Source organism: Pseudopodoces humilis, chromosome 14, assembly GCF_049639895.1.
Source record: "Pseudopodoces humilis isolate 2021_Gansu_Grassland_sample_001 chromosome 14, ASM4963989v1, whole genome shotgun sequence".
Classification (NCBI taxonomy): domain Eukaryota; kingdom Metazoa; phylum Chordata; class Aves; order Passeriformes; family Paridae; genus Pseudopodoces; species Pseudopodoces humilis.
Window position 1 is genome coordinate 868,935 of NC_142213.1, and position 12,556 is coordinate 881,490.

The 12,556-nt window shown below is 40.1% G+C and overlaps 1 protein-coding gene across 5 annotated transcripts in view; it reads right to left on the reverse strand.

The window, feature by feature from the left end:
• The window catches only part of NFAT5 (nuclear factor of activated T cells 5), a 53,520-nt gene that overhangs the window by 20,925 nt on the left and 20,039 nt on the right, over positions 1–12,556 (reverse strand). For 3 of the 5 annotated variants that reach the window (XM_088062098.1, XM_014260533.2, XM_014260532.2), the window contains exon 3: positions 3,060–3,618. In XM_088062098.1, coding sequence (XP_087918224.1) covers positions 3,060–3,618 — 559 coding nt within the window. Of the gene's footprint in view, positions 1–3,059; positions 3,619–4,081; positions 4,144–5,769; positions 5,967–12,556 lie in introns of those variants that run through there. The other 2 variants (XM_014260534.2, XM_014260535.2) reach the window with 2 other exon arrangements.

Consider the following 12,556-nt stretch of genomic DNA (forward strand, 5'->3'; position numbering starts at 1 on the left):
ACCTGGCCTTGAACACTGCCAGGGGCCTCCCCACCCTGTCAAAAACATCCTCCTTTAATCTACACTAAATCAATCCTCCTTTAGTTTAAAACTGTCACTCTTTGCCTAATTCAACAGGTCCTATTTGACACACTCTTATTTCCATTAAGCCTTCCAAAACCTTTCACTACACATAAAAAAGGGTTAAGACAGGCAGAATAGGTATTTTGGATATTTCCATTCCCATTTTCTGTCCATGAAGTTAAGCACTTCACAGCCACAGCCTTGGCTGCCTTCCACACTCATCCTCAACCAGTATCCAGCAGAGGCAGGAACTAGATAAAAACTAGCACAAAACCCTGCAAAATAATAATAATACCATCTTACAATAAAACTATCTTCCTGCCAAGCAGTCCTGATTACTCTGCTCAGTGCAGCCACTGGGGAGACCAGGATCTAGTTGAATTTTGAAGGGAAATGTTGGGAGAGCTGGCCATCAAAATGACATTCACCTTTACCACTCTCAGTGCCACATTTCAGCAGTGACATTAACACTGACCTCTCCAGGAGAACTGTACCCTTAAATCCCAACTACTTTGTCAGCATATTAATATTTTATCATTATCATATTTATGCAGAGAGATGCTCCCCACAATTGTTTTAGTCTTTCCTCTAGAAACTTAATCACTATTTTCAATCAATTAGCTGAACCTGGAGGCAAATTAAAGCCTTCACCAGAACCTCTCAGTGGTCTTTCTCCTCAAAATACAAGGATGAAATCACATAATACATCCTTTCAATTAATGAATTAATTTTAATTCAGTTTATTCATGCTGCAATTGTACACTTGTACATTTCATACACACACATTTATTAATCTGATTGTTACCAGACAAAATATCCTAATAATAATCCTAATAATAATCTAGCACCTCTTTTAAAAGGAATAAAATGAAAATGGTAGATCTTATGAATCTACTCCAACAGATCTCCTGAGTAGCTTGGCCTGGTCCTGCTCTGCCATCAGGGCTGAACGCAGGGCAGACCCGAAAGCGAAAGTGAGACCACGGAAACCCGAGTCTCTGTCCTGAATCACCACCAATTCATCCACTTCTAAAAGGGCTTTCACAAACCCCAAGTTTCCACAGGAATATATTTTTTCTCTTCCTGGCCTTTAACAATAACTGTCTCTTTAGGGGCAAATGCCATTTCCATTCACCACGGAGCACGGCAGCTTTCCTTGCTCTTTTCTTTAAGCCAAAAGTAAATGAACTCCCTTGGCTGAGCTCCACCAGGCTGGGAACTTTAAAAAACTCCAGTCCTACAGTGACCCAGATTGGTAAGGCCAGATCTCCATATTCCAATGGCAAAATTAAGTTTCCTAAGATCCTGGCCACTTCTTATCCCAGTTTATTTCCAAGGCCGGTTCTGTTACCTGGGAGTTTTTCTGCAGTTCAGTCTGGCCTGCGACACATAAAGGAAAATATTCCGCTTTATTCCCCTCTGCACTCACAGAACCCATGGATTTCCCTGGTCAGCCCAGTGTTTTCAGGGAAGTCTTGTTCTGTTTTTACAATGAGACCTCACATATTCCTCCAGAGTTTACAAAACCTCCCTGAGATCACACTAACAGTGGCACAGTTCTTGTCTCTCCATAAAGCTTTTCCCTCTGTAAGGGTGAGCCTGGTCCCTTGGAGCTGGGGGAGGCACTTTCCTCACGCCAAGCTCCCCAGGGTCTACCAGGTACTAATATTTTACTTTATTACCATCGATTTTGGCTGGTGAAAACCCCGAGGCCAGAGGCCACCATGCCCAGGAAGCAGCAGCACACTCAGGACATGTTCTCAGAACTGCTTTTCACAGTGAAATTTTAAGTATGGAACTGCACTGACCCTGGGAATACAGACTCCAGGCTCTTTCCCTTTGGGATATGAGAAGTTCATCATCTTTGCCATCAGTCAAATTTTAATATTCATCGTTGCTGTGATGAACGTCAGAACGTACTGCAAGCACAGACATAAAAGTGAAACCAAAATGCACTCCTGCCCCCAAAAAAGCCCAAAATAAAAGAGCCAAATCTATTCATTTGACCACTTTAAAAGTACTAAAGAAGCAACAAGTTAAAAAATAAAATAGAAAAAGAAATGTATCAACACACTCTTGCAAACTGATGGAATTGTCCTCTTTAAGCAGCTACTGGAATGCATTTAGTGAACAGTGTGGAGTGGGAGATGAGGGGCCACCACCCAGGCGTGCCCACGCAGACACACGCACGCGACCCAGAAGCACAGAGAGAAACAGCATTAGAGATTTATTTCTGAAAAAATCAAATACAGAAGTGAATTCACAAGGAAAAACCAAAAAATGGTTCACTGTATTGTCTTAACATTTCATAAAAAAAGTAAAGCAAGCGATAATTTAAATGATGAGAAATCTTAATGAGACATTAACTGTTAGCTTCTACTCCCATCCCTATCTCCATTTGACAAATAGAGCAGCAGGTGAAGTGTACAGACTGAAATCCTCACATAAAATCCTGCAAAAAAACATTCAGGGTGCACCAACTCCACTCTGCCTTTCTTTTTAAATACATTTTCATTGCCATTTTATAAATGGAATTGTGTGGCCCTTTAAGGGAAATTCTCAAAGAACAGACGAGCTCATCAGTGCTGCGTTTAATTGCTGCAGAAAAGTTTAGTTTTATCTTCTAAATAAAGTCTAATGAGAACTTATCCTAGAATCATGGAGTGGTTTGTGTTGAAAGGGACCTTCAAGAGATCCAGTTCCACCTCCTGCCACGGGCAGGGACACCTTCCACTAGCCCAGGTAGCTCCCATCCAGCCTGGCCTTGGGCACTTCCAGGGATGGAGTAGCCACAATTTCTGGGGGCAGGAAGAACTTATCCTGGGCTAGAACTTGACAGGGACAGCACAGAAGGGAAGGGTTTGTGTGAGAACCTAAGCAGATCATTTGTCGGGGCACAGGGATACTTTTTATTAGTTTGGGTTTACATATGGAGATAGAATGTTTTTCTTTCTTTAAAAAAAAAAAAAAAAAAAAAAAAAAAAGCAGATACCAACCCATTTCCTGCTTTTGAGTTGCTTTTGCTGTCCGTGCTGAGCTGAGAAAGGACATAGTGAGGCGCTTTGGCACTGTCGGCATCAAAGATATCCATGTTGGACTCTTCGCAATCTCGGCGTTTGATCCCTGGCCTCTGCTTTGGGTTGCGCTTGCGCGATTTACGTGGCACCTCAGTGTTATCATTGTAGGAACTGGTACTCATGTTACTGAAGTTGGAGGGTGAATCCTCCATCCACATACTGCAGCTCTGCTCTGACTCCAATCCACAGCCCTCATCCTGGCAGGACATCCGGCTGTTGTCCAGCAAGTCCTCGGGTGGTGGCGAGATGTACAGGACTGTGTGGCGCTTCGGCGTGGCCGGCTGCTGCGGGGCTGCGTTCCCGGTTATCTGCTGCTCACTTACCCCTCGGGTACTTACCCCCACGGCCGCGGAGCAGCTCTCCACTTGCATAGCCTTGCTGTCGGTGACTGAGGTAGAGTAAATGGTAGGGCTGGAAGAGGTGGTAAAGGAGCTGCAAGCACCGCCCATGGAGGAAGAGGAGGGAGCTGAAGAAGCATCTGCGGTGTACAATTCACAAGTAAATACAGGACCCGTGGTGGGGCGTGCGCTGGCTATAGCAGTCCCAGTGAGATCAAGGTGATTTAGGAACCGATTGCTTTCCCCCAAGAAATGTTTGGAATTTGGTTCAGTTTTGGAATGGAAGTGCTTAAAGCAACACAGCCTAGCCAATGCTTTGGAAATGTCCAAACGAGTCTTAGCACGATCCACTGTGATCAAATTTTTTTACGACTTAATGTTAATTCATACAAATGGCTGCGAGTAAACAGAGCTTTCATTGCCTCAGCTGGACTAATTATTGGTGTAGAAGCCATTTCATCTAAAATAGCCCCAAAGCAAAGTGCTTATAATCCACATTCAATGCCAATTAAACAATTTATTGTTCAAAATTTTTAAAATTTTTCTTCTTTTGAAAAAGATGGGACTGTGCTTAGCCACAAAATATTAAAATAAGTTTCTAACCTATGAAGCAGAGAACTACAGGTCATTTTTAATGCAGACACTCCCTGCTTCAGAGGCAAATCCTGGAATAAAAATATGAGAAAATAAATGAGAAAAAGAGCTGCTGATTATTCCATCATAAATGAGAAATAAAATATAAAATCAACTGAGTTGGTAGGCAAAATGGAACTGGTATCAGTCACTATGAGCGAGCTGTTGATTTTGAAGGTTCAAAACAGGGGTGAAATATCTGTGTTGGAGACGTGCTGATCCAAGGCCTGGGAATTTCTGTAATTTGACTTATTCAGTCACTGGGATCAATTTCTCTCACACTTTATTGGTCCCTTCCACAGAGACGTCTTGGGACAGACCTCTGAAAAATTCACATTAAACAGAAGATTTCCAACACTGTGACTTCTGCAGAAGTCCCAGAGCTCAATTTGGTTTAGAAACATGAAAATTATTAAACCAAACCCCTAAAGATTTCTGGAGAACACCATAATCGTTGCCATTGAAGAATTTTAATGGACAAATCAATGGAATATGTAAGTTAAATAACCCAGGGGAAGCAGGCCATGCAAACATATGTATGTATTTCAATCAGCTGTAGCTCACTGAGGAATAACTGAATTTTATAGTCAGATTTTAGATTCCTGGGGGGCAATCTGTTTTCTGTATTTCTGCATTGCCATGCACACCTGATAAACCAGAAGCACTGAAATAACCTAATTTTGGAAACAAATTGTATATTAAATATATACCTAATAACACAGTATGTTTGTTCAGCTAGTTACTGCTGACAAACAGGTAATCCCTGTTACTAAGAGGAAAGTGATGTTCTCTGTTTTGCTGCTTGGGATTTTTTTTAAATCCAAAATATCATAATAGTCTCTCAAGTCTAAAAGATTTAGAGACTGTTGGTCTATTCTATACAGTTTTAATTATTTAGAAGTAACAGAATAAAGGATGTTCAGCCATGATACATACAATCAATTAACAGTAAAATTCAGCCAACTTTACTGCACTGGGAATTACCAGGAGCATCAATGACTGATAATAAAGAAATTTTAAACCATTACTGTTTTCTACAGATTTCCTTTGCTAAATGAATGCAAAAGCAAACTTAAATCACTTCAGACTGTCAAATTTAGTTTATCAATACATAACAGTTTATCAATAAATTATTCTGCCTTCCCCCAGCCTCCCAGTGAACCAGGAGCAGCTGAATGATACCAGTTCCATTTTCCAGCTTTTTCTTTGGCAAATACAGTGGCTGAAACTGGAGAATTCAGTCACTTTGCATTCCAATTTAAAGGCAAATTTCTCCTTTCTATATCATGCATTAATGCAATGCTTCTTTCAAAAACATTTATAGGATTGGCAAGAACTATTAAATCTAGATATTCATTTCAGTGACAATATTTAGGAGTTGATTTGCAGCCACTTTGAGTTGAGACAGCCCGTTGCTACTTGGGATGTTTGTTTTGGTAGAGAGGATTGGTTTCCATCCATCACTTACAGCTCCAAAGAGAAGCAGGAGTGTGACCAGGGAGCCCCTGGAGCAGCTGGCCGAGCTGCAGGACTGGGGGGCTGAATCCCAGGATTTGCCCCAGGAAAGGTCAGTAAATGAATTGAGGGAAGAGCCCGAGGCAGCGAGGGCACGTCGGGGGCTGTGGGACAGGGACTCAGACCATGAAATCATTACACACATGGAACAGGCAGCAGGGCTTCGACTGCAGGACTCCTCCTCCAACAGATTAATATCAGATTTATCTTTTCACATCAATCCTGGGAGTGTAAGAAAACCTTGGACACTCCAGGCTCAGCTCTGCGTGGGCCACGTACACCAAGCACTGGGCTCAGCTGGTGCTTCAGTGCATCTCCTGGCCAGGAATGCAAAACCTGCACTTTTCCCTCACTTTCCTAGGGAAAAAAATAAATATATCACTGAACCAAAGGCTTTTCAGCACAAAGCTAAAAGAGCTGGTGATGGTAGTGTTGTTTTAGGGTGCAGCATTGTGAAATATTATCATTATTGCAATATCATCATTATTGCTCTCCAAAAACAACTTCTTTCTTTTTCTAGGAGTTAAAAAGCACTTATATGTATAAATATGTGTACAAGGGCTATTATACTTTTTAAAAGTGAATAAACACTGTCCATTATAAATTGGTTACACTCTCCTCCATTTACCAGAGATGCCCCTATGTAATGATAAGATTAGGTTTTGTAAATAGACCCAAATTGAATTGTAATGGCAAGAAAACCTCTCTTTAGCCTTATATAATAAATTAATGCCATTACCGCCCATGAATAAAAAAGTATGATAAATACTACAGCAAATGGAATAAACTGGCTGTGTTGGAACAGGCAAATTTACAGATTTAAAAACTTTTGGGGGCATTAATTAGATAAATTAGTAATTGCTTCAGTAACATTTTAAGTTACAAAAATACTAAGAAACAGTGAAATCTATGTTTTCTCAGAGTATGCAGGCCTTGAGCCAACTCATCTTCCTTTGAACTGATAAACTGGGTCAATCAAATAAGAATTCACCATGGTACTGCAATGAATAAACAGTGCTTTACATGGCTCCCATTTGGGCCCATCATTTTATTCCAAAGCCAGTGACACTTGTATCTGACACCCAAAAGAGATTCCTTGGATGAACATGCTGCATTTTGGAAAATAAGTAACTTAATAATTTTAACTTCACTTGTGTTGCTTTATAAGGTGAGAGCATACACACACCTTCCCCAACTTTGAGCATTCCTTTTATTTTACTTTCTTTAGACACATATTAATGGGAATTGGTACAGGTGGCTCATGATTTGCAATTTAACAGTGCGTGCAATGACAAATACATATATGTATTTTTGAGTGAGTAGGTACATTTTGAAATAGAAGACTGAATATATTTCATTTAACACAGTCTCAAAATCAAACTTGCTTTCAGAGCAATGACACTGAACAGAAGCCAAGTGCTTGTCATGGCAAGTGTGCAGCCTCAGGAATAGAAATGAAATGTGCATCAGCATCACAAGGTGGGGTTTTTTTTCTCCTTTTTTAAATAAAAAACAAGAGAAAAGAATATTCCACATTAGAGCAACTGTGATCACTGTTGAAACTAAACCTCCTGAATCTCTTCACTGCCATCACTGTAACATCAAAGGGAGCTGGAAGAACTAATTCAGATTTTGTTGCCTGTGCTACAAGTTTTTCTCCCCTAAAAGAGGCAGAATTGTATCAATCAGTCCAGCACAAGGACTAAAAGTAAGGGAGCACATAGCAAAGAGTGTCCCTGTGAGCAAACCAGGGCAGGCTTTTTCTTTTCAGTACCAAAAACAGAAAAAGAAAAAAAAGAAAATTTATTACCTCCTGCATTAGCAACCAAGGCAATGACATATCTTCTATATCCTATTCTCCTGTCAAGTCAAACGAGGCATTCAGCCTCTAAAAAAACAAAAGGTTTGGAAAGGCAGGAGAGAAAAAAAAAAAAAAAAATCACTATTTGGCATTGAGGGAGCCTTTTCAGTTAACACTTGTGTGGAGCCAATCCTGAAATCCTTGTTCACTCTTTTCAAATACAACAAGGATTACCAAGTCCTCAAACAGAAACAGTGTCCTGATGACTTTGCTTTTAAATTGCAATAGAAGTCATTTCCCAGACTGGAAAGCTTAACATTATAAAGACAAATAAATACACTGAAGATATTTTTGATTTCACAAGTTTTCCAGCCACCTGTGCATGGACAGCCAGGACAAACAAAAAGCCATCAAAGGACTAATTTTTTTCTCAGAACCTCTTCTGGATCCCATGGTATCCTCTATGTTCTGTGCAGAAAACAAGTGTCAAAAATGAAAACTCACCCACAGGGTGAGGATTAAGTGATGCACAAGCTTAATATGTGAAATACAGCTTTCATGAAATGTGTTAATTTATCTAACATGTCACGTCCTTGGTAAGTTTTTTTTATGTTAATTGGTTTATTTGAACCCCTGGACACAGAAGAACAATTTCAGGACAGAGCCAGAAGGAAACTGTGCAAAATTTTCACCATCAACCTCTGTGTTGTCAAAGGTTTTCAAGGTAAAACCCAGAACTTACAAAGTGGCTGCAAACCTGCTTTCAACACCTCACATGCCAAACTTGGGGTTCTACTTTTCTTCTTCTTGTATTACTGGTGTCATGTCAAAAACTTTTCCAAAAAGTTTAGTTTCAAATCAGTATCAATCCACTATTCAGAAATAAACAAAAAAAATAAATAAAATTTAAAAAAAAATTTAAAAAAAGAAAGAAAGAAAAGAGACTTATGAAGAAGTCTGAAAACAAGACCGACCTATACCCTGGGTGAGATTGGATGGGTTAAGTGTCTCTGGCACTATTTGTCTTCACTATTGACAGACACTGTCACACAACCCACCACTCGATGCCTGTCTCTGAATGGCGAAGCTAGAATGCAAGTTAAGTGTATTAATAGAGAAAAAAACTAGCATCCCAGCAAATATCATAAAGCAATCCAATTCACCAGTTATTAAACACACTTAGATTCAAGATAGGTAGGTTAATTTAATTTACATTCAGCCCAACAGTGTAAATTCCCCTTTACATTCCCATGCTGACCCAAGCAGTATATTATTATACTTTGGGTAAAAACATCAATCAATGGTTTTGTTATGACTCCCATTATTCAATTAACACTCAAGTTTAGGTATCTAAGGAGGACTTTTGTTAGTGGCTCACACACACCAATTCCATGGATCTTAGATCCTTCCCACTCGGTGTAAAAGGCTGATTCCAAGCAGGCAGAACTCTGGGACCCACAGCTGCTGTCTCCAAGCCCTGCCTGCCACCCCAGATCCCTGGATGAGGTCTTAGGGTCGATGGATCTGGCAAAGAACACCTCAATTTCACAAATTATTTTATCTTTCAGATATAGGGGTGGGTTTTTCCTAAGAAATCAAGAACTGCTCTTGGCCTTCACGATGCTGCTGCAGAAGGAGGTGGCCAAGCAGTGCCACAGTGGATTGTTCTTGCCCCACGCTGCCTTGGTTTTCCATTATTCCTTATGGAACAGGGAATTCTCCTGTCCCAAATTAGATCTCAAGTCCTTCTGACCCAATAACAGCAGCCATTTAATGCAAGGAATTGCCATAAGGAAAAAACCTCACAGAATGATGAAACAGTTTCTGTTTGACTGAGCAGCTCTAGAAAATTTGTTGTACTGGCTGAATGAAATCCATAAAGACTGAAAATAAATTTAATTTAGAACAACGTGAACCAGACTTGAAATTCGTGAAGACTGAAAATAAAGGATTTAGAAAAACGTTATGAACTAGATATGAACAACAATATAAATACAGAATTCTAAGGAAACTCGTGGAGGAGGAAGGCCCTCAACACACATGACTCCCTACAACTGGGATATTCCAACTCAATTTGGAGAGAACCCACCTAAAATGTTTCAATAAAATGGAAACAATAAGAGAAATCTTTATCTCAGCAATGATGTGTCACAAGAAGACCCTTTGGAATGATGAAGGAACCTCTCCAAGCTAAGCTGACCCTCATCACAACCTGGCCTCTCCAGACTGGGCTCCAGCACGGCTCTTCTGGGACATGAACTTCCAGGAGAAACCCTTAAGCCCATGTAGAGCAGCAGGAGGGTGAGCTCTGAACGAGTGTCAGGATCTGCTGGAAGTTCACTGTGTAAGAAAGAAGTACTTGACTCGTGAGTGCAGCAGACAGAAATCCCCGGAAGACATCCTCCTGGAAATGACAGGAAGGCATTTCCAACTGGGAGGGTGGTGGGAAGAGGAAGGGAAAAGCCCACAAAGAAATGGAAGTTTTTACAGGCATCGGAGACCAACTACAAAGAAGAATCTTTTTTTTCTGCTCATTTGTTTACAACGAGCAGTCGTAAGCTCAGGATAAGAGAACTGGGGACTGCACTGAGATCCCCTTTGAAATCTCTGGTAATTATTTCTGTATTAACAGGAAAAACTGACTAATGACACCAGGAAGGATGACAATTGAACAAAATATTTTCAAATAAAAATTAAGAAGCCTGAGAAGCTACTCAGGGAAAACTAAACCAAAACAAACCCATCTCCATTTTGAGGCTTCATTAGAATCTTCCGTTGGAGAAGGATGAAAAAGCTTTATTTTGGCAGCAGAAAACACAACTCCTTAGCACCCAGTCTCTACCCCACAGGCAATGCAGGTATCTTCATCCATGTCTCTAAAGTAGCAATTCAGAAGCAAAGCCTTATTTTCATAATTAAAATTACCAAAGACACTTATGGCATCATTTCAATCACAACTCCAAACAAAAAAGCCAATTACATCCGTTTGGACAAGTAGATTGTCCCTTTAATTAAAAATAAGCATAAAAATAAGCATAAAATTGATAACAAAAAGATAAAATTTGATCATTTACCTACTATTTTCCTAGGATGTAATCACAGGCGTTTGGGAGCCAGAAGACTTCACTACATCACAGATTTATTGTATCCCAATATGGAGAATGCAAAAGAAGAGATCAGTAAATACATTTCAGCAGCACAAAACCTATTCCCCTTCTGCTGCAGCAAGAACGCCACTCTGGAGAATTCCACTGGGGACTAAGAACTGGAAACTGGACAGCAATACAAAAAATATGGAAATATATATGTATATTTGCCTCTGTGGGAAATGAAAAGCAGCTTGAGAGATCATCAACAAGATGAAGCACCTCATTCCAAGTTTTGCTGCAGGAAGAACAAGGGATGGTGAGAAGGGAAAAGTGAGTCTCTGTAACAGTTCACTGGGGTTCAGAAGGTTTGCGCATTCCTGGCACTGGAGATAAAAGATGAAAAAGCAACACTCATTTAAAGAATATGATAGAAAATACTCCTGATCATCCCCCAAAGACAAGAACCATGTGCTACCTACAAGCTGGAAAGATACCTTTGAGAACAGACTTAAATTGGCAGAGTGAATTTTAAGCGTTTTAAGGTTCAAGGCATCTTGATCAAGACCAAAAATTTGTTCAGCCTTTTAGAACCAACTGAGAAGAGACTCGAGCATCACTCCTCGCAACTGGAGTTCACAAACACCGTGCAGGAGCACTGGGAAAGCTTCAGGCACATTTATTTCATGTAAAATCTCCAGGCAGAGCACACAATGACATTTCTCAGCATGACACCCTCATGCATTTCCAGAGTCTGGAGATGATTCATATTTAATGTGTTTATGGTGCTGCACCAAGCAAAATCCTCCTTTTCCTGTCCCCTGAACAAAGACTGGAATTCAAGTAGCGAGCACAGAGAAGGTTTCCAGGGGTAAGAACAGATCCAATTCCCTCCCTTCTGTTTTCCAGAACTACAGAATTAGAAGCTTGAGATAGCAGCTCAAAATCCCAGAGTTCTATGAAATCATATTTGTCTGTTTGATACTCAGAGAGTGGGTAACACCTTTTGTCTGGATTAATAAATAGGAGATACACATTTATTAACAAATTAATGAAAATCCAATCAGCAACATTCCATTTTCATACTCTTAAAACTGTTCTGTAAATCACAAAACAAATTTCCAAATGGAAGAAGAACTAGAAGTCTGTCCCTGTGAGGTCGTCACTGCTAAAACCAGCCTATCCTGCTCCTCCAAAAAAACCAGGAGTTAACTGCAGCAGTACTTCCAACCTACAGTGTGATTTATATGGGACAAAACCCCACAGCAAGGTGACAAAAAAGCCTCGAGTAAGCTGAATTTCAGCCAGATATTGCCTTACTCTGCATTTCAGGAAGCAGAGAACAAGCTGTGTGAACTACTAGAGGAGTAGTAAAAAGCTCTGAACATTTTGGATCAATCCCTTCAGAGAATCCTGTCATTATCCAGAGTAATTAAATCTGCAGGGGAATTCTACATGGTGTGGGTAGCTGTTCAAATTAGCCCTTCCTTTCAAAAACAAGAGTAAATGAGATTACCTACAGCCCTGTCCAGACAACTATCATTTCCCTCTCATTCCTAAAAAAGGAGATTTTAAGGCAAGACCAGACTAAAAAAAAAAAAAGGAAAAAAAAAAAGGAAAAAAAAGAAAAAAAAAAAGACTTACACAAAACAAGGGAAAAAAATTCAGATACAGAACAAGAGATTGCCATTCCTTCCTCCTTACCCTGCTCCTGTTCAGTGTCAGCTCCCCAAAAATCTGCCTACAGTCTGCTATTAAACCTTTGATGCATTAAAATGATAGTCAATCTTAATCTTTTGAAATGTAAGTGTAAAATGTATGTTTGCTTCTCTGTATAAGCACCTGGTTTGCACAAAGCCCAGGACAATTCTTCTGGGAAGAAACCACAGCCAGACCTCTCATTACTACTCAAGGCAGGGTAACAGACTGAAAGTGTGGTGGCAATTTCTCAAAGACACTGCAGAAATCCCACAACAATTAAAGAAAATAGTAAACCACCCTTTTCTCTACCAAGGGGGTACAGCTACAGGAAGAACACAGCCA